General features: G+C 41.8%; 1 protein-coding gene and 1 long non-coding RNA gene across 2 annotated transcripts; one reads left to right on the forward strand and one right to left on the reverse strand.

Annotated features, from left to right (window-relative positions):
• Window positions 1-1437: 1437 nt before the first annotated feature.
• LOC148154912 (uncharacterized) lies at window positions 1438-12031 on the reverse strand. The gene is made up of 4 exons (XR_015765627.1): window positions 11532-12031; window positions 1938-2075; window positions 1725-1830; window positions 1438-1633 (listed from the first exon to the last, which is right to left on the reverse strand). It is a non-coding gene; the product is annotated as an uncharacterized LOC148154912 (long non-coding RNA).
• Window positions 12032-13953: 1922 nt separating this feature from the next.
• Window positions 13954-21795, forward strand: LOC148154913 (uncharacterized). Its single transcript, XM_088013987.1, has 3 exons — window positions 13954-14685; window positions 14760-14786; window positions 21112-21795. The coding sequence occupies exons 1-3, from the start codon at window positions 14295-14297 to the stop codon at window positions 21453-21455; spliced, it is 762 nt and encodes a 253-aa protein (XP_087870113.1). The 5' UTR covers window positions 13954-14294; the 3' UTR covers window positions 21456-21795.
• The last annotated feature ends 1112 nt before the right edge of the window (window positions 21796-22907 follow it).

Here is a 22907-nt window from a genome sequence, read left to right on the forward strand (position 1 = left end):
ATCTCGTCTCTTGCTTGTTCACCGAAGGCTGGTGTCTTATTTCCAACTTCAAAGCTTTGTATGGGGAGGGGTGTCATCCTGGCAGATCCCTCATAACGTTGCTGATGGCCATTATGTAAGGGTGAGTGTTGATGAGTGTCCTTGCTGTACACTCTCTGTCCAACAGCTGCGTAACGTCCACCATACGAAGGTGCTCTACTTTGCTGACCAGCATACTCCACATAAAATTCATCGAGGTAAGGTGGCTGACGTATTTGCCGTCTGGGTCTAACCTGTTCGTCCCGCTCCATTGCATTCTCAGGAAAAGTCCAAGACATGCTCTCTTTGTGGCAACTGTAATCCGGCTCGAAGGACCATTAAATGTTGTGCTCCCTTTATGAAAGTGTTAGTTCTTAAGGTACAGCCACCACAAGCATCCGGTAAAGGATGAGAGGAGAGGTTGCAGGTCCAAACTTTCTTTAATAGAGCTGAGAGTGGTTTTTATTCATTGACACGCTCCCAGGTTCTTGAACAATCTCTTAAACAAACAGCTTTAACGCTCTCCGTCGATTACTCCCGTGAACTTTCTAATTATCCAACACTGAACATGTGCTCTAACAACAGTAACAGCTATTGGTAGCCTGAAATTCCAACGAGCCAATCACAGCAGACATTACTCAGACAGCTTGCTGAGCTCTTAAAGTGATATACACATAGTTACAATAGTCCATTTTCAACAGTGGGTGTGGCAGCACGCTGGAAAAGGACTCCGAGCGACGGACCGAGGAGCTCGAAAGATTAGCCCGGAGATACCTGATTGTTGGAATAAACGCGTTGCCAGATCAACTACTGAAGGAATCAAAAGTCTTCTGGAGGCAAGATAAAGCCACACGGGGCGGGTACGTTTACAGGCCTGACAAAGGGAACCGCCCGGGTACACCGACGCCTTCCCGGTGAGACTGATACATTTTTTGGGCCCCAACGTTGTTTTTTTTTGCGTGGACGGAACTTTATTTTTGATCGCCCAATTATGGACTTTTCGATTAACTATTATTATTGATGAAATATTTTTTCGTTTTGATTCAGAGGCTGGGCTATAGAATTGAATGCGGGGTTATTTAATTGTAAAAAGTTCCGAGAGTGACTGATATAATGCCATGATTCCAGGAATCAGATGATTGGTTATTAAACGTAACGGGCAACTCTTAGCCGCATCAGAGAGCAGACGTGTCCTATCCTTCTTTTTATTTAAATCAAATAATTTTTCTAGCTTTGATTAGGGAAAGCAGCGATCATACTTATTTCTAAATTTGTATAAAAAACAAGTCAAAGAACTCTCTTGGGCGTGTACATTTCTAGTTTATACTAAGATTTGTTAGACATGACATGCATAACTACACTACAGTACTTACACTGTTTTAGGCTAAAATTACATGGAAAGATCAATTACTCAAGATGCACAAGGTAATTCAAATATTTTTATTACAGACATTTTAAAATTGTCCAATTTTACTCACAACTTTATGAACTTTACATAAATTTTCAGTTTACACATCAAAGTGAACACATGAACATGAAAATTTAAGTGTGACAATAAAACATGAAAGTGAGGATCAACGACAGAACATTCCAGTTCACTGCACCTTACAGAAACCTACAAAAAAAGAACAATAGAGCAATTAAACAGAGAAAGCATTTGTATTTAAAGAGAACAGAAAAATGGCAAATAAAAAAATAATACTTACAATTTCAAGACGTTGTGGACTCGCCATGCATGTGACATCATAAGAACTGATTATGATTGGGACCAGATGCCTGGGGGGGAAAAACATTTCTGGGTGTCTTCTTTGCCTGTTTAGGTTAGAAGCAGAAAAAATTGTCAGCAATGTCATAGAATCAGTTGATGTTGGCATTAACTATGAAGCTGTTTTAAGTGTGGACTTAAGGAGACAAACTACCTTAAAATCTTTCCATCCATGATCTGAACATGCTGATCCTTGCAGGGTGGTGAGGGGGGCAGGTGGTGCCCATCTCCAGCAGCCATCAGATAAGAGGCAGGGCTCATCCTGGACAGGTCACCAGTCCATCACAGGGCCCTGAAAGCCAACAACAAATAAAAAAAGAAAGATAAATGTTAGATTAACAAGAAGAGAAAAATTCTTTCCAGTTATCTTTAAATCAAATCATGTTTATTAAGCACTTGCAGGGTTTCCCCCAGTGTATTATAAGCCTGGCGGCCCACCATGCTTTACTAGCCCCACCGCCAGGCTAAGCGTTGCTTGTTTACGTTTCTAGGGGGAAAAAAATCAAAATTTTTTTTTTTATTAAAAGCCTGGCTGCAAGCGTCTCTTTTGCTCTTAGCATTTCACTAGCAGAGCAGATTTATTCTTAAGGACAGGTTTATAATAGATAGGTTTATAGTTTATGCATTTAAAAGCCGACAGCGCGGACCAATCACACCGCTGGCGCCTCTGCGCTTTGCCTCGCGCGCTGCCGCTGCTTTACCTCAGCGGGATCGCGCGCTCCTCCTTTCACTCAAACTGGACACAGGCTGACCTGTATGCATGGGCGTAGGTTTGGGTAGGGACGGTAGGGACATGTCCCGACCAATATTCACGGGATATGAAAAAGTCCCGACCAATTTTTGCCATATTGACTCAAAGAACGTGGATCTACGATCTTTGATTAGCAGCAACAGGCGGTGCGCGGAACGGAAGCTTCTTAGTTTGATATTTATTATGAGCCTCCGAGACCGTGTCGGAACGGTGCTGTGGGGGGGGAGTCAGTTGAATCGTCGGACGTTCTTTGATTAGCTGCAAAAGGCGGCGGCTAGCTGGGCACACGCGTCTCCTTCTGAGTCTCCGAGACCATGTCGCCACCAAAAAAGAAAAGGACAGACATTAGAAGTTATTTCGCTACGTCGGCTGTAAGTACAGTGAGTGGACCCATAAGTTAGATATCTATCATGCAACGCATTTGTTGTAAAGTCCGGTGTTTAGTAAGGTCAGCACTGAATGTGAGGTAGGAAAGGAAAAAGTAAAGTGTTCTTGAACTGATCTGCTGAGTATGACTGTATCTGGTTGTATACACAAGATGTATGATATGGTTATGGTTGGGGGGAGGGGGTTATTAAGCCAATGTGGTTTCCCCCCCCTTCTCAAAAATGTTCGGTGCTCTTGGGCATTTCACTGTGCTGCCGGGGGGGGGGTCAAGGTCCCCACCAAAACTTAGACCGAACCTACGCCCTTGCCTGTATGGATATTTACATCAACTTACTGTGAGGAATTATGATCCTTTGGAGAAACTCTAGGTAAGAGTTTAAAACCCGCCGCGTAGCTCTGGTTGGGCAGCTTAATGTGAACCGCAGGAATAAGTTGTAGCAAATTCAGAGGCGCGTTGTGGAGCGGTGAGAATGATTTATCTTTGTGAACGAACAATTATATGTGGCGTTTACATCTCAACACGCTGCCCAGCGTGTGGCTCTGTGTCTGTCTTCCCTGTAAAGTTTATGTCTGTGGTCCCTGTTGGCCGGAGAGTTTGTGGATAACGAGCAGCGCTAACCTGATCATGCAGGTTCAGCCCGGTTGAGGACCGCAGTGAAGTTAGTTTCAAGTTGGATATTCGATATTCGAGCTCCGGGGAGTAAGCGGCGTTTAGCTCAAGGTTGATCTGATTTATGAACGCTAATGTCGGCCAGCGGTTCTCCACCGCTCCCGGCCCGAGCTCCGCGGAGTAACCGACGTTTAGCTGAAAGTTGATCCGATTTCGGAACGCTACTCTCGGCCAGCGGTTCTCTATCGCTCCCGGCCGCAGCGCCCGAAGGTTCACTTAGGGACTATCAACAAATTACTGAACCTAACATTCCTGTCAAAGAAATATAATGTTTTCTTCAATAGCTTCCAGGTCATTTGACCTAATGACTCAAAATCACTTTGAAATAATTATACTAGTCTCTTTAGATGAGGCACAGACATTTGTTTTCCATTTTAAATCATTTTCAATTTTTTATTAATTTTTTTCATCAAAATTGAGTGTTTTTCCTCAATAGCTTCCAGGTCATGTGACCTAATGACTCAAAATCATTTGGAAATAATTATAATAGTCCCTATAGATGAGGCACAGACATTTGTTTTCCATTTTAAATCATTTTCAATTTTTAAATAATTTTTTTCGCCAAAATTGAGTGTTTTTCCTCAATAGCTTCCAGGTCATGTGACCTAATGACTCAAAATCACTTTGAAATAATTCTAATAGTCCCTTTAATTGAGGCACAGACATTTGATTTCCATTTTAAATCATTTTCCATTTTTTATGAATTTTTTTCGTCAAAATTGAGGGTTTTTCTTCAATAGCTTCCAGGTCATGTGACCTATTGATTCAAAATCATTTGGAAATAATTATAATAGTCCCTATAGATGAGGCACAGACATTTGTTTTCCATTTTAAATCATTTTCAATTTTTAAATAATTTTTTTCGCCAAAATTGAGTGTTTTTCCTCAATAGCTTCCAGGTCATGTGACCTAATGACTCAAAATCACTTTGAAATAATTCTAATAGTCCCTTTAATTGAGGCACAGACATTTGATTTCCATTTTAAATCATTTTCCATTTTTTATGAATTTTTTTCGTCAAAATTGAGGGTTTTTCTTCAATAGCTTCCAGGTCATGTGACCTAATGACTCAAAATCATTTGGAAATAATTATAATCGTCCCTTTAATTGAGGCACAGACATTTGATTTCCATTTTTATCCATTTTCCATTTTTTATAGATTTTTTTTCATCAAAATTGAGGGTTTTTCCTCAATAGCTTCCAGGTCATGTGACCTAATGACTCAAAATCACTTTGAAATAATTATAATAGTCCCTATAGATGAGGCACAGACATTTGTTTTCCATTTTAAATCATTTTCAATTTTTAAAGAATTTTTTTCGTCAAAATTGAGGGTTTTTCTTCAATAGCTTCCAGGTCATGTGACCTAATGACTCAAAATCATTTGGAAATAATTATAATCGTCCCTTTAATTGAGGCACAGACATTTGATTTCCATTTTTATCCATTTTCCATTTTTTATAGATTTTTTTTCATCAAAATTGAGGGTTTTTCCTCAATAGCTTCCAGGTCATGTGACCTAATGACTCAAAATCACTTTGAAATAATTATAATAGTCCCTATAGATGAGGCACAGACATTTGTTTTCCATTTTAAATCATTTTCAATTTTTAAAGAATTTTTTTCGTCAAAATTGAGGGTTTTTCTTCAATAGCTTCCAGGTCATGTGACCTAATGACTCAAAATCATTTGGAAATAATTATAATCGTCCCTTTAATTGAGGCACAGACATTTGATTTCCATTTTTATCCATTTTCCATTTTTTATAGATTTTTTTTCATCAAAATTGAGGGTTTTTCCTCAATAGCTTCCAGGTCATGTGACCTAATGACTCAAAATCATTTGGAAATAATTATAATCGTCCCTTTAATTGAGGCACAGACATTTGATTTCCATTTTTATCCATTTTCCATTTTTTATAGATTTTTTTTCATCAAAATTGAGGGTTTTTCCTCAATAGCTTCCAGGTCATGTGACCTAATGACTCAAAATCACTTTGAAATAATTATAATAGTCCCTATAGATGAGGCACAGACATTTGTTTTCCATTTTAAATCATTTTCAATTTTTAAAGAATTTTTTTCGTCAAAATTGAGTGTTTTTCCTCAATAGCTTCCAGGTCATGTGACCTATTGATTCAAAATCACTTTGAAATAATTCTAATAGTCCCTTTAATTGAGGCACAGACATTTGATTTCCATTTTAAATCATTTTCCATTTTTTATGAATTTTTTTCGTCAAAATTGAGGGTTTTTCTTCAATAGCTTCCAGGTCATGTGACCTAATGACTCAAAATCATTTGGAAATAATTATAATCGTCCCTTTAATTGAGGCACAGACATTTGATTTCCATTTTTATCCATTTTCCATTTTTTATAGATTTTTTTTCATCAAAATTGAGGGTTTTTCCTCAATAGCTTCCAGGTCATGTGACCTAATGACTCAAAATCATTTGGAAATAATTATAATAGTCTGCATAGATGAGGCACAGACATTTGATTTCCATTTTAAATAATTTTCCATTTTTTATGAATTTTTTTCGTCAAAATTGAGGGTTTTTCTTCAATAGCTTCCAGGTCATGTGACCTATTGATTCAAAATCATTTGGAAATAATTATAATCATCCCTATAGATGAGGCACAGACATTTGTTTTCCATTTTGAGCCATTTTCCATTTTTTATTAATTTTTTTCATCAAAATTGAGTGTTTTTCTTCAATAGCTTCCAAGTCATGTGACCTATTGATTCAAAATCACTTTGAAATTGTTCTACTAGTCTGTATAGATGAGGCACAGACATTTATATTCGATTTTAGTCCTTTTTATAATTTGTAGGTATTTTTATATTAGCTTCTATGTCATCAATCAATCAATCCAATTTTATTTGTACAGCACATTTCAGCAGCAAGGCATTTCAAAGTGCTTTATATAATAAAAACATGAAAACACAGAGTCATGCAACATAGAATCAACAATCAAAACATTACATTAAGTTAAGAGCTGTCATTAAATTCGTAATTGATTACGTTTCAAATACAGCTCTAAACAGGTGGGTTTTTAGTCGAGATTTAAAGGCTCTCAGTGTTTCAGCTGTTTTACAGTTTTCTGGAAGCTTGTTCCAAATGTGTGGTGCATAGAAACTGAATGCTGCTTCTCCTCATTTGGTTCTGGTTCTGGATGCAGAGCAGAACCAGAACCAGAAGACCTGAGGGGTCTGGAAGGTTGATAAAACAGCAGATCTTTAATGTATTGTGGTACTAAACCTTTCAGTGATTTATAAACTAACAACAGTATTTTTCTATTCTAGTCTATGAGCTACAGGGAGTCAGTGTAGGGACTTTAAAACTGGTGTTATGTGCTCTATCTTCCTGGTTTTAGTGAGAACCCGAGCAGGAGTTCTCACTAAACTTTCACCCAATTACTCTAAATCAGTGTAAATTTGTTTTAGTAGACTGGAACAATGAGGTACGCTCATTTTTAATTCATTTTGACCCATTTTATTATTTTTTAGGCAATTTTATATTTAAAAAATATATTTCCTATTTTCTCTTCATCTCCATAGGCTGCCACCTTATCGTGATGAAAGGGTTTGAGTGCTGAAGTGACTCTAGGAGTTATGCTGTCAGGGGTTTCATACCCCTTGTAGGGTCACCCAATGCTAGAGGTCGTAGGTCATGACAAAGAGCAGCCCAAGACCCTTTATGAAGAGCACAATCAATGGATACAGTGTCCCCTCACCTGGACGCAGGTCACCAGGGCTCCACCCTGGAGCCGGGCCTGGAGTTGGTGCTCCGTGGCAGCATCTGGTGCTAAAACACATGGAGTCTGGCCAGGCTCACCCCACAGTGGATTCACCTTCCCATGGGCTCACCAACTGTGGGCCAAAAGGGCTGGGTGCAATGTGGGATGTTAGAAGGCCGAGGGAGGGGACCTTGGCCATCTGACCCTGGGCGATAGACTTTTCATCAGTGGGCATCACCTCTCTGGTGGGAGCCTGAGCTGGTGTGTGAGGTTGAGAGGTTCTAACTAGAAATAGTCTCATCTCATCATGACCCGAGATGAGAGCCATGCGCTAATTAATGGAACATTAATAAACAATCTGATATGTAGTGAGATAATGTAATGTTTCAGTTGTTGGCTGTGTTTCTGTGACTTTGTGTTTTTGTGTTTTTATGGTGCAAAGCTCTTTGAAATGCCTTGTTGTTGAAATGTGATATATAAATAAAATTTGATTAGATTTTTGGATTTGGGTGTTTTCTGTCCGAGGCCACGTTCTGCACAACCGGGGTTCTGAAGGGATCCATTTTGGTGGCCTTGGGATCACACCTCTGCTTTTGGCAGATGATGTGGCCCTACTGGCTTCATCAGGTCGTGATCTACAGCTTTACTGGAGCAGGATGCAGATGAGGAGGATCAGTACCTCCAGATCCAAGGCCATGGTCATGGAAAAGGGTAGAGCGCCTTATTTGGGTCAGGGAAGATTGTCCTGACCCAAGTGGAGGCGTTTAAACATCTTAGGATCTTGTTCACTGTTGGAGTTCATTCATTTCTGTCTCTGTTCTCCACCCATGTCCATTAACCAGTTTCAGGACCCGACCAGAACCACTCATCATAAATGACCTTGAGAAATAATCAGATTTGGTTATATATAAAAACAAGCTTTAATGCTAAAAGATGATCCAATTCCACAAGCCATACTTATCATCCAAATGGAACATCATGCTTCTTATGTTACATTCACCGTCAGGCGTTGGGCCAAGTGAGGCAAAGATTGTAGCAGGTTTAGCTTTTTATTCATCTCTGCAGTCTGTACCCTCCCTAAACGGTACTCTAATCAGTTTCAGTCTGTTTACATGTCAGCAGTCACATATAAACATGGTTATGTATGCTGCAGCGTGTTAAGAGGGTAAAAGAGATGGAGGAAAATACAGAATCCATAACATCAAGAATGAGGGCAAAATGGACAGGAGATCAATAGAAGGATTGGTGCAGTAAAGTGGTCGCTATGCCGATCTGTCGTGGTGAAGAGAGCTGGATCGAAAAGCAAAGGTCTCGATTTGCCAGTCGATCTACGTCCCTACCTTCATCTATGCCATAGGCTGAAGGGTCCTGACTGAAAGAACAAAATCACAAACTAACGGCCAAAATTAGTTTTTTCCATAAGGTGTCTGGGCTCTCCCTTAGTGATAGGATGAGAAGCTCAGTCATCCAGGAGGGACTGAGACTGAGCTGCTGATTTTTCACTTCGAGAGGAGCCAGCTGAGGTGGATCAGGCGTCAGATTAGGATGCTTCCTTGACGCCTCCCTAGTGAGGTCTTTTGGGCACGTCCCACCAGGAGGAGGCCCACAGGAAAACCCAGGACACGCTGGAGGGACGATGTTTCTCCAGCGTGGACGAGCGTTCCAGCTCCTCCAGGGATTCCCCTGGAGGAGCTGGAACAAGTGGCTGGGGAGACGGAAGTCTGGGCCTCTGCTGACCCCGCAACCCGACTGCAGACAAGGGGAAGATGATTGATTGATTGATTTTTCTTCAATAGCTTATGGGTCATAAGACCCATAAGTTAATTGGGTCTTATTAACTCAAAATCAATGTGAAATTATTCTACTAGACAGGATAGGTGGTGCAAACTCATTTTTATTCCATTTAGCCCTTTTTATTCCTTGTCAGTGGGTCACATGAAATTTAAGATATTAAACACCAATCATATTTTTTAATTTGTAAATTTAAATGATGTAAAAAATGGATAAAGATCTAAAATGGGGAAAAATGAGGGTGCCTCATCTCTAATGATTAGTACAACGATTTCAAAGTGGTTTTGAATCAATAGAACACATGTCTTGGAAGCTATTGCAAAAACATACTAAATTTTGACAAATTAAATTGCTAAAACATAAAAAAATGTTAAAATAGGAAACAAATGACTGTGCCTCATCTATACAGGATAAAAGAACAATTTCACACTGGTTCTAGGTCAATAGGTCACAATAACTGGAAGCTATTGAATTAAAATACTCAATATTGACAAAACAAATTGCTAAAAAATAAAAAAAATGTTAAAATGGAAAATAAATGTCTGTGCCTCATCTATAGGGACTATTATAATTATTTCCAAATGATTTTGAGTCATTAGGTCACATGACCTGGAAGCTATTGAAGAAAAACACTAAATTTTGGCAAAAAAAATTCCTAAAAAATGGAAAATGATTTAAAATGGAAATCAAATGTCTGTGCCTCAATTAAAGGGACTATTAGAATTATTTCAAAGTGATTTTGAATCAATAGGTCACATGACCTGGAAGCTATTGAAGAAAAACCCTCAATTTTGGCAAAAAAAAATTCATAAAAAATTGAAAATGATTTAAAAATGGAAATCAAATGTCTGTGCCTCATCTAAAGAGACTAGTATAATTATTTCAAAGTGATTTTGAGTCATTAGGTCACATGACCTGGAAGCTATTGAAGAAAACATATTATTTAATATTAAAATTATTGAAAATGTTGTATATGACTTTAAAATTTTATAGATCCTATTTTGGCTCATGTAAAAGCCTGAATTAGCACTGACAATTAGTTAGTTGGTTACAGTTCAAGGCATTTATTAACATTTCTTTGACAGGAATATTTGGTTCGGTAATTTGTTGATAGTCCCTAAGTGAACCTTCGGGCGCTGCGGCCGGGAGCGGTGGAGAACCGCTGGCCGACATTAGCGTTCATAAATCGGATCAACCTTGAGCGAAACGCCGCTTACTCCGCGGAGCTCGAATATCGAATATCCAACTTGAAACTAACTTCACTGCGGTCCGGTACCGAGCTTTAACGCTCTCCTCGGAGTCACGCACCACGCTGATTTTATATTATTTTATTATTATTTTTAGTATTATTTTTCCGGTTACACCATGCATCAAACCATATCAAATGCGTCGTCTACTTAGAGATAATGCATGCGGAGATCTGAGAAACTCGTCCCATAAAGTCGATCAACCAGAATAGTTTCTGTTACCCTCATTAAAAACTCAACAGACACGAAACGGAAGAGCTACTAAAGCCACATTAGCCGCATTGAATTAAATCTCCCATTTGTTGTGCATTTCTGCGTAGTGCAGTGGATTACCTCATCATGCAGGGCCGGTCCAAGGCTGTATGAGGCCTTGAGCTGAATTTGATTTAGGGGCCCCTTTTGTTGCTAAAAACATCCGCACCTCTAACAGCTTCTGTGTTAGAGTTAGTTAAATATGGGAGAAGGGAGTAGTTTAATTGGCCAGCTTAAAAAGCAATAAGTTATAATCGCAGTTTACTAAATTGGATTTGTAAATTCAAAGATTAAACTCACAGCATCAGTTTGTTGCTATGGTAACAAAACAATCTAACTGTGAATATTGTTCTTTGAAGTTTTACAAAGTAAACTTGCCAGCTCCTTAAAATCTTGTATTTAAATGTAAAACAATTTAAAATAATTTAATTTATGTATGCCTAAACAATTGAATAAAATTTAACAGCATTGATCATCTCAATAAACAAGCGTTACATTTATGTATCTGTGGTCTGTTTTAAATTATTAGCATTTATGGGGCCCTTGAAGCTCTTGGGGGCCTGATGGAGCTGCTGACTTAATTTGGATTAAACAGAAGTGCAAATTTGTTGTTTTTAGACTAATTGTGGGTTTAGATAACATTTCACTGGAGATCTTTTCCTGTAACATAGGAAAATGTTACAGGAAAATATTAAATTAGTATTTAATACTAAATACTAATACTAAATATTAGTATTTAGTATTAGTAAATACTAATATTTAGTATTTAGACTGCGGTCCGGTGGACCGACTCGACGCCCCGACCACCGGGCTTAGCAAGTTTTCTGGGGGAAACCCTGACTTGGTGTTGCTAACAGAAGGTTTTGTTGATGAAAATGTAGCTAGCTCCTCATTAAAAAACCAAACTTACATCATTAAGACGATGTGGAGGTTCATCCTCAGAGTTGGTTGGTGATCTGGTGGAGTCAGAGCTGCTTCTGAGACAAAAAGTCTTTAGTTTCCTAACACCCGATTTCTCTGGCTTCCTCTTTCATCTTCATTTGCTTAGACTGCAAACATATGTTGAAGATAAAAACATTGATGAACGAACAACAACCTCACAATATCAAATATATTTTCTCTCTGTCATATGGAGCTTAATTAAAACCAGGTTAGTTTATGAATTAAAGTTTAAGTCGCAACAAACAGCCTCCATGCAGTTATAACATGAAGCTGAATGATTACTATTGTAATAATCATACAAGTCACAATAAAATTTATAAAATAATTAAGAAACCAACGTAAGTTATATATCTTTACTGCACTCCGGGCTCCTTTTGTGACACACATTTCATTTCCATCGGTTGTTGTCCCATTGTGTTGTCGTCTAACTCGGATTAGGACGTCACCAGCTTGAATTTACCAAAATTAGTAACTATTGTCAAGACCCTCTCTACTTTTAAGGCAATATTATGCGAGTAAAAATGGCGAATTTGAACAGCGTCTGTTATCTTCCCTGCGTTCAAGTTTTTTCTTCTCTTTGTGGCGTTTTTTAAATAAATGAAAGTGTGCAATACCGCCACCATCTGGTCTGGCGTATGAACTGGAGCTAATGCCGTTGATTATAAGGTTTTAACAGCTGTGTGAAGCTGACACCCCACCCACGTCAAAAAATTCAGCAAATAGTCTGAATGGTTAGTGCTCCGTTTGTGCAGGTTTGTGCCGTTAAAATTTTCGTTTGTGCAGTTTTGGTTTCTGAGATATTAAAAATTATTTTTTAGGTCATCTAGAGTTCACCATCCCCCCATATCGCTCCAAAACAAACCAAAGTGGGCTATTTCGTTAGTGCTCCGTTTGTGCAGTTAAAACTGTCGTTTGTGCAGCTTTTGTTTTCGAGATATTAAAAGTTATAATTTTGGCCGATGACGTCACCGTCACCCCATCTTGCGCCAAAACAAACCAAAGTGGGCTACTTCTTTTAATTCTTCAGATTTTCTGCTGTTGTACAATGTGTACCTTTTGTTTTGAACTTCAATAAAGACTTAGAACAAGAAAAAATGTGTCTCAGTTCAAGTAATGTTTCAAGATAGCAATGTTTTCTCACGAACGTAGCGTTCTCTCCACAATAATTGAATCCTGCTAATAAAGGACATGCAGCCCTGACCCTAACGTAATGTGTATAACCTGTTCAACTGTGCTTTGATTTCGGAGGTGGTCTGAACAATTATTTTCACATTGTTGACGTACTGTCTGCTGATTATGCAGCAAACGTGTAAAAAAATATACATTAGCCTATAACGGTTCAAAAAATAGAAAAAAAAAATCCACAGCCAATTTGCTAGTTGCTTGAGCTAAGTTTTTGCAAAGTAAAACGGAAATGTGTCATTGGTTCAAAGTTCATCCAAGTAATGTACTTAATATTTAGTAAATATATTTTCAATGCAACGACTTTCATTTCATCCAATTTCTTACATTAAATGTGTATGGGCTTCAAGGATTTTGAAAAGCTCCACGTTTTGCAAACTTTGACATAGTTCTCACACAACTGGGATTGGCTCCACCCACACTGTAGTGAGCCCCCTCCCCCACCACCCCCGATCTTGTTTTGGCGGCAGAGCAAGTGTAATTTCAACCTCTCGTTAATATTGTAACCGGGTGGTTTTATTGGAAGATGTAGTTTACATCTAGTGGTTGTAAATTCCCACCGTGGGTTGGGCCTTTGAACACATCTAGGCCCCGTTCCCCACCGTCACTTCCGTTCACAGCCTTGTCGGGCTCATTAAGCGTATATAGGCACCGGGTGTGCACGCCAATCTGTGTGTGTTTGTTGGGTCCGTCGTTCGAGTTGGCTCTCAGGGCAGATGAGCGCTGGCGCCGTGCTCATCGGGTTGCTGTGAGTGTTCGGATCGTGGACATTTAATACTGGTAGGATAAATGGATTTTTATGTCACTACTCTACCTGTCTATTATTGTCAGCAGATGCGTCATTGTTTTCTTTTGGTATTGCAGACTGCTGCTGTTGCCTATTATGCTCCCACAAACCATACAGAACCACAAATATTGCAGAACCACAAATAATGCATAGCTCTTTATATTTTTTATTAGCTTGCTGGGCACAGCCTTAGGACTGGGTTGGGGCAATGTGGGGTTTGTTTTCTTTTGTCTAACATTATTTTGTGTTTCTACTAATTTGGTTTGCATTTGTTTTTGGTTCCAATTGCTTCTAGTCTTGTCCTGGGTTTTTGAGCCTTATTGCGTTTTAAATTAGAATAATAAAGTCTATTTTTAATATTGTAAAGGAATGTATAAATAAAATATATTTTGTATACTACTTCTGTTTCCTCATTCTCAGCCAGACCTACCTGGGTATCATTAATTGGGGAAACTCTAGACCACTTGATATTTCAGTAGTCTACCAGTTGGCTTTAGGGCCACGTCCTCAGTCACAATCCGGGTTCTTTCCCCCGTGTTACAATTTTCTGGTGTTGTTGGCAGGATCTGGCTGTTTGAACAGATGGTATACATATTTTTACATTCATTTCTGATAGCGATGGTGTTGGTTCTGTGGTAGTGTTGCTTTAGTGGAGAGCATTATTGCTGTATTTATTCATTGTTTGGAGCGCTTGGAGTGTGGGAGCATAATAGTGCAACAGTAGGCACATTGTGCGACCTGGCTGGATATTTCCGCCTGTGAATGAGGATCAGCGTTCCTGGGGCAATGGCTGAGGAACTTCAAGAACTCCGGGCTCGAGTCCAGCAGTTGGAGGCCGAAAGGAGCCGTCTGCAGCAGGAGAGGGATTCTGCACAGGCAAATTCAAATCAACAGGATGATGAACAAGCTGGCCCGAGTACAAGTGGAGCTCCGATGAACACTCGGACAACTGATCGCATAATCTACCTGCCGAGGGAGCGAAAGTGTCCAATCTTTCGAGGAACTCATGGTGTCGGGGTGGAGGAGTGGATAGAAGAGGTTCGCACCAGCATGCGAGTCCGCCATGTTGGACCCACAGATCAGGCTGCTTTCATTTTTGACCATCTTGAAGGTGAAGCTCGAGATGAGATTAAATATAGATCCTCAGCTAAACGTGAGAATCCAGAAACTGTTTTCACCATTTTAAAAGAACTGTATGGTTGCCAACAGTCGTATGTCGCATTACAGGAGGACTTCTTTTCACGGAGACAATTAGATGGTGAATCTTTGCAGGAATTCTCTCATTCATTGTTTTGCTTGATGGACAAAGTTACATCTAATTCTCCTCATGCTATGGCAAATGCTGACATTTTACTTCGTGATCAATTTATTCAAAATGTTAGTAATTCTGACCTGCGTCGAGAGCTAAAGCGTTATGCTCGTGATAATCCGAGGTGTACATTACTGGAGGTTAGAGCTGAGGCAATTATGTGGGAGCGTGAGGGCGGGGTGGAAAATAAAAGTAGTGTTGTCCCCTCTTTTTGTGCTGTACAGAGTGCCAGTGTGTCCCCTCCCCAAATTGACTCTCCCACTGGTTCTGTTGCCTCTCAACTTGCTACTCTGACTGTAATTGTACAAAAACAGCATTGACTAATCTGAACAGTTGGATCAGATTAGTCAATCCCTTGCAGCTATGCAGCAGTCCCCTGTGGCTAGGCCTCCCAGTTCTAGTAGTGTGATTTGTCACAAATGTCAGCAACCAGGCCACATTGCCCGGTATTGTACCGCTCGTGGCCGTTTTAAGTCCCACACACAAGTGGTGCCCCTCAGGTTCAATCCACCCCTAGCCATCAGCGGTCGGAAAACTAACTCCCCCTAGTGTTAGGAGCCAGACATTAGGAGGGGGTGGTTCAGGCTCGGTGGGTCCCCAAATTGAAGAGGTGAAGGCGTGTTTAATTGCATCGTGCCCTCAAGTCACTGTAAAACTATCTGGGGTTCCAGTCCAGTGTATTCTTGACACTGGTTCTATGGTTTCTACCATTTCAGAAAGCTTCTTTAAAAAGCATTTTCCAGATAAGTTAAAGTTATGCCATTGGTTAGAGTTGAGAGCTGCAAACGGTTTGAATATTCCTTACTTGGGTTATCTCGAGCCTGATATTGAGGTGTGTGGAATGGTAATCCCCAGAAGAGGGATCCTTGTTGTTAGGGACCCTCCAGGTCAGGCCAGTTCACCTCAAATACCAAGCATAATCGGGATGAATGTAATAAAGGCCTACTATCTTCAGCTATTTGACCAGTATGGCCCTGATTTGTTTAATCTTCAATCTGTTCAGGGGGCACAGTCTTCCTGGCTTCCTGCCTTTCAGCTATGTCAGCAGACTGAGGTTCAAGAAGGCCATATTCAAACCAGTGTTGCAAAACTTCGTGGTAGAAGACCTGTTGTAGTCCCTGCAGGCACTATAAAGTTTGTGCCTGCCACATGTTCAGCCATGTTAGCGCTGGCTGGGGCAGCATTAATTGAGCCGTTGGATGTAAAGTTTAGCTTACCTGAGGGTTTGTTAGTGTCTCCTTCCCTTTTGCAGGTTTTTTGGGGCACTGTTTATGTTCCTGTGGTGAATGTAGGGGTGTGTACAGTCACACTATAAGACCCCGTAGTGCTCTGGGTCTTTTGTCTCCTGTAAAAGTGGTCAGTTTACCGTCAGAGTTGCAGGAAGTTCCTTGTGCACAGGAGCAAGTCGTGGCTGCAGTCAGGTCCCATACTGCTGAGACTGGTTCGGTTGGAGAGAAGATAACATCACTTAATCTTTCTATGCTGGACAGTGAAGAGCAGCATAAGGTGAGAACATTGTTGCTAAAGTATGAGTCTGTGTTCTCTGCTTTTGATGGCGACCTTGGTGTTACTAATTTAATCGAGCATAGCATTCCATTGTTAGACAATGTTCCTGTGCGGCAGAGGTATCGGCGTATCCCTCCATCTGAATATGAGGCAGTTAAGTCCTATATTAACCAGCTGCTGGCAACCCAGGTTATCAGAGAGAGCAGTAGCCCTTATGCATCACCAATTGTCCTGGTCCGAAAGAAGGACGGCAGTCTTCGCCTATGTGTGGACTACAGACAACTTAATAAAAAGACCAGAAAAGACGCTTTTCCACTGCCCCGAATAGAGGAAACATTGGACTCTCTATCAGGCGCCTGCTGGTTCACAACCATGGACCTTGTTTGTGGCTATAACCAGGTTCCAGTTGCGGAGAATGATCGCCCAAAAACAGCCTTTTGCACGCCTTTTGGCCTGTTTGAATTTAATCGCATGCCATTCGGGTTGTGTAATGCACCAGGAACTTTCCAACGTTTAATGGAGAGGATGTTCGGGGCTCAGCATGGTCAGTCACTCTTGCTATACCTGGATGATATTATTGTGTTTTCTTCCAGTGTTGACCAGCACCTGGCACGGCTGGAGGTGGTGTTAAGTTGCCTGAAACAAGAGGGATTGAAGGTCAAGTTGGAAAAATGTGACTTCTTTAAAAAGCAGGTGCAGTACCTGGGACATCTCATCTCTGAGGATGGCGTGGCCACGGACCCAGACAAGATTGCAGCAGTGTCAAACTGGCCTCACCCTACAAATGTCTCAGAGCTGCGGTCATTCCTGGGATTTGCCAATTATTATCGAAGGTTCGTAGAAGGTTTTTCTCAACTGGCTGGCCCGCTCCATCGTCTTGTTTCAGAACATGCTGGGTCGAAGGCGAGTCGAGGACGAGGGAAACTATTGGGAGGAGCATGGTCACAAGACTGCGAAAGGAGCTTCCAGGAGCTCAAGGCCAAGCTTGTAAGTGCTCCCACTCTTGCTTTTGCTGATTTTTTCCCTGCCTTTTATTTTAGAGGTCGACGCCAGCCACAGTGGACTAGGAGCTGTGTTGTCTCAGGAACAGGGTGGCCGAGTACGACCCATTGCCTATGCCAGCCGCAGTTTGCATGCTGCTGAGAAAAGTTATAGCTCCATGAAACTTGAGATGTTGGCCATGAAGTGGGCTATGGCTGAAAAATTCAAGGAGTACCTGTGGGGCCACCGATGTGTCGTTTGGACTGACAACCCACTGAGCCATTTGGACACTGCCAAATTGGGTGCCACGGAGCATCGATGGGTTGCTGAACTTTCTGCATTTGACTATACGGTCAGATATCGTCCAGGCCGTGTGAATAAGAATGCTGACGCCCTCTCAAGGCAATCAACAAGTGGGGACAGAACACAACTACACCACCACCTCCCAGGGACAGCCATTCCAGAACAAATCTGTGAGATGTCGAGGGGGTGCAGGAGGATGCTGTGCAGTTGGCGATCACTGTCCTTCCATCCCGCAGCAGAGAAGATCTGTGCCTACTTCAAGGGGCTGATCCGTCCATTTCAGCCTTCCTGGAGTTTTGGCAGCAGCAAAGAGTGCCGAGTCGGGCTGAGAAGGAGCGTCTAGGGCCGGGTGCCCGTGGACTTCTGAAACAGTGGGACCGAATTGTCCAGAAGGAAGGCCTTTTGTATCGGCGCACCTGGAGACCAGATGGTGGAGAAGAAGTTCTTCAGTTTCTTCTCCCAGAGAGTCTAAAAGCAGAGGTGTTGCAGGAGCTTCATCAACATCATGGCCACCAGGGGGTCGAGAGGACAACTGATGTAGTGAAGCAGAGGTGTTTCTGGCCAGGAGTGGATAAAGATGTAAAGGATTGGTGCCAACAGTGTGAGAGGCGTACCCTTGCTAAGAACACCCAGCCAAGAGTTCGAACTCCTATGGGTCACCTGCTTGCTTCAAGACCAAATCAGCTGCTGGCCATTGATTTTACACTTTTGGAACCAGCCCGTGATGGAAGGGAGCTTGTAATGGTGATGACAGATGTATTTTCGAAGTTCACCCAAGCCATCCCTACTCGTGATCAGAAAGCGACGACGGTGGCAAAGGTCCTGGTTCGTGAGTGGTTTTACCGTTTTGGAGTGCCGGCCCGTATCCACTCTGACCAGGGGAGGAACTTTGAAGGTGTCCTAGTACAACAGTTATGTGAGTTGTATGGAGTTCAGAAAAGTCGCACCACGCCCTACCACCCGCAGGGAAATGGACAATGTGAACGTTTTAATCGAACTATGTTCAATCTGCTTCGTTCCCTAGCTCCAGATGAACAGCGAAATTGGCCAGAACATCTCCCACAGCTGGTCTTCCACTATAACACCACTGCCCATCAGTCGACTGGTGAATCTCCTCACTTCCTCATGTTTGGACAAGAGCCCCACTTGCCAGTTGATTTTCTGCTTGGCCATCTTCCTGAGCCCACAGAAGCTAAAGTGTGTGATTGGGTGGCAGAGCACAGGAGGCGCCTAAATGTGGCCATTGATGTTGTTAAAGGCAGAGTGGAGTTGGCAGCCCACAGGAGAAAAGTGAGGCATGATGAGAAAGTCCGGTGTGAGCCACTTCAAGTTGGACAAAGAGTGTATCTGCGTGATGTTGGCCCAGGGCGCAGAAAGATCCAGGATGCCTGGGGGTCTACAGTGTACAAAGTCGTGAGGGCGCCAAGTTCAGGTGGTGTTGTATATTCAATTGCTCCAGTTGATAACCCTCACCTTGTTAGACAAGTGCACCGTACCTCCATAAAGCCTGCCCTGTCACCAGTGTTGTGTTCAAGACCACCTAAACCGAGACCAAGACAAGACCAAGACCAGAGTGTATCGAGACCGAGACAAGACCAAGACTTTTAGGGTCCGAGACCAAGTCAAGACCAAGACCGAGGGAAGTCAAGACCGAGTCAAGACCAAGACCAGCGGCCCGTGCTACATGACACAATAAAATGTAAAATATGATTGAAATTGCTTCTCAGAATAATCTGAAAGATCCATATTCCTATAAAAACACCTAGATATTAAATACTTAATACATTTTACCAATATTAAATATTCCATTTCTGTGTTACAATGTGTGATGGTCTCATGCCATCCCTAAAAACATAACACCCTGGGAATTTGCCCATATTGCTCATATAAGAAACCACCACTGTTGCACCATTAAACATAGCAATTGAGGCAATGCCCTGACGGTAAATAACGCTCAACCATGAACACTGACCAAGGAGCAACAAGCAAGAAGTAACCAAACAGAAGGCGCTCATCGTGACTGTTTTCACTCTCTATCCCAGTACATGAAGCCAGGTAGTCTGACACCATGGCAGACATTACTGCTGCCACTTTGAACAAAAACAAAGAGCAATGTGCATGCTCTGCGTGCTCTTTCGTTCTTGTGTTTTAGTTATTTGTTAATTTAAATATCAACGTACATAATTAAATAATGATGCAGCGTACACAGAGCATTACTAGAACAAAGAACGGGTGTTCTGTCAGGTCAGATCGTCATAGCTTAACACGAACTCACGGTGTTCTGTCAGATCAGCATACGTTGTCAGATTAGTCGTACGCTTAGCTCAGACATGCATACGCTGTCATTACCATATGATTTTATTTAATTAGCAACATAGAATCATGACGTAGATCATCATACACTTGGTTATTAACAGTTGTATGGCATCCAGCTGCAGCCAGACCTACTTTAAATACACTTTGAAACCACGACAACGCATGTATATCTATCTAGTTATCATATTATGTCATATTATAAACAATTTAATGACTTATTTTCGTCATAACTTGTTGCATATGCTGAACTGACAACTCCTCTGACGGTCGGACTTCTTAATGCGCATGCGCAGGCATGGTACTCACTGCACGTATGCTATTCTGACAGTGTATGGTAATCTGATAGAACAACGGCTCTCAGTGAGTGACACTCCAGTCCTATCTAATAAATAAAGAGCCGTGGAGAAGAATCGACTGTTTCTGAATGTCACATCACTATATTGCAGACTTTTGGACATAGCGTTGTCCTATATATGCGACAAGTCAGTCAACATCTCCGCACAATAATTCAGGCAGTGAGTGACTTTTTTTCATCACAATTCTTATGTGTCTCTGTACAGCTAGCTTTGCTAACATCACGTTAACGGAGCTTACCTTCTTTGAGCTACTTTTCTAAGTGACGAAAATAGTTAGATGTTGTCCCCATCATCTCTGAAAGCGAAGCGCTGCTGAGTTAGCTCTGGCCATCGGATTTCTTACTATTTATGCAGCGCTATTATATTACTGACGATTAGACAAACATTTTCTGCCGCTGAGAGAAAACCACTGCGCATGTCCTGGAGCGCCGCGTGCGAGTGAAAGGTGGGGAGGGGGAGGGGGAGGAGGGAGTAGCGCCGCGCACGAGTGAAAGGTGGGGAGGGGGAGAAACACTAGTTGCTTGGATTTTAATCGGTGAGTTTTGCATCCACTGAAAACAAAGATGTTAACAAATAAACTGGACAGTATGCTGTACGTTTAGTGGTATTTTCACAGTTGCGGTCTCGACTGGTCTTGAAATAAAATGCCGAGTCCTCAGAGCCCGAGACCGAGACAAGACCGAGACCAAATGCGGTCGAGTCCGAGACGAGACCGAGACCATCAGAAAACGGTCTTAAGACCGGACTCGAGACCAAGACCGATCTCGAGTACCACAACACTGCCTGTCACCTTCAGAGACCTGCTATGATGATTGGCCACCGAGGGCACTGGAGGAGAACAGTGATGAGGAGGATGTGGAGTCGGGATCGTGGCTGGTGTGTCGAGAGGCTGTTGGTAATCCACCCAGGCCTGTGGACTCAGAACCATCAGAAAGGCCTCCAGCTCGAACACCTGTTCAGGTGCCGTCAGCTTCGCAAACTCCCCAGAGCACTAGGGTTGCCCCTAGAAAGTCCACCCGTAAAACTGCAGGCAAGCACTCCAATCCTCAGCATCTCCCAAGATCAGCTATGAGTGAAGACAGAGGGGCTGCTGTTTCTCTGGTTCCAGGTGTTAGCAGTATGGCTACAGCCATTTTTCGACCTTGGTCATAGTTTTACTTAATCGGTGGGTCACCGATTCATAGAGGGGGGGTAGGATGTAACCGGGTGGTTTTATTGGAAGATGTAGTTTACATCTAGTGGTTGTAAATTCCCACCGTGGGTTGGGCCTTTGAACACATCTAGGCCCCGTTCCCCACCGTCACTTCCGTTCACAGCCTTGTCGGGCTCATTAAGCGTATATAGGCACCGGGTGTGCACGCCAATCTGTGTGTGTTTGTTGGGTCCGTCGTTCGAGTTGGCTCTCAGGGCAGATGAGCGCTGGCGCCGTGCTCATCGGGTTGCTGTGAGTGTTCGGATCGTGGACATTTAATACTGGTAGGATAAATGGATTTTTATGTCACTACTCTACCTGTCTATTATTGTCAGCAGATGCGTCATTGTTTTCTTTTGGTATTGCAGACTGCTGCTGTTGCCTATTATGCTCCCACAAACCATACAGAACCACAAATATTGCAGAACCACAAATAATGCATAGCTCTTTATATTTTTTATTAGCTTGCTGGGCACAGCCTTAGGACTGGGTTGGGGCAATGTGGGGTTTGTTTTCTTTTGTCTAACATTATTTTGTGTTTCTACTAATTTGGTTTGCATTTGTTTTTGGTTCCAATTGCTTCTAGTCTTGTCCTGGGTTTTTGAGCCTATTGCGTTTTAAATTAGAATAATAAAGTCTATTTTTAATATTGTAAAGGAATGTATAAATAAAATATATTTTGTATACTACTTCTGTTTCCTCATTCTCAGCCAGACCTACCTGGGTATCATTAATTGGGGAAACTCTAGACCACTTGATATTTCAGTAGTCTACCAGTTGGCTTTAGGGCCACGTCCTCAGTCACAATCCGGGTTCTTTCCCCCGTGTTACAATTTTCTAGCGGTCTCAAATCGTTTTGAATAAGTTATTTTTGGAATTTTTTCAACCCCGATTTTGATTTTTGAACAAGGTAAGTAAATTAATGCTCAGGTTTCACATAAAATATTGACTCAATGCCAGGGGCGGATCTACTGGGGTGGCATGGGGTGGCAGCTGCCACCCCAAATGAGAGCCTTGCCACCCCTGTTGCCACCCCAGCTGGCGACTATGAATTCAATAAATAGTTATGGAAAATCGGAGATTAAGCGCATGAATCTCTTTTTTCCGACAACTTTTAATGCAACACAATGTAACCTGACACCTACTGCTGAGTAGGTGCGAGAGAAAGACAGTGTGTGAGGCAGCAGCATTGATATGAATATAAATTACTGGACTGGACATTACGTGACTTATCGTGCGCCATTGCTGTCCATTGAGTCAACATTATGGGTGGTCAGGAAAATACCACAGGCCCGCAAAGAATCTGAAAAATGGAGGCAATATTTAGCGGTTAATTCAACCCTATGAATTGGATAACAATGGCTTCAGATTTCACAGGTGAGGAAAACGTTTTAATTTAAAGAAAATATTGA

This window comes from Poecilia mexicana, unplaced genomic scaffold (assembly GCF_051168715.1).
Source record: "Poecilia mexicana isolate PSO_F unplaced genomic scaffold, ASM5116871v1 scaffold_16, whole genome shotgun sequence".
NCBI lineage: Eukaryota > Metazoa > Chordata > Actinopteri > Cyprinodontiformes > Poeciliidae > Poecilia > Poecilia mexicana.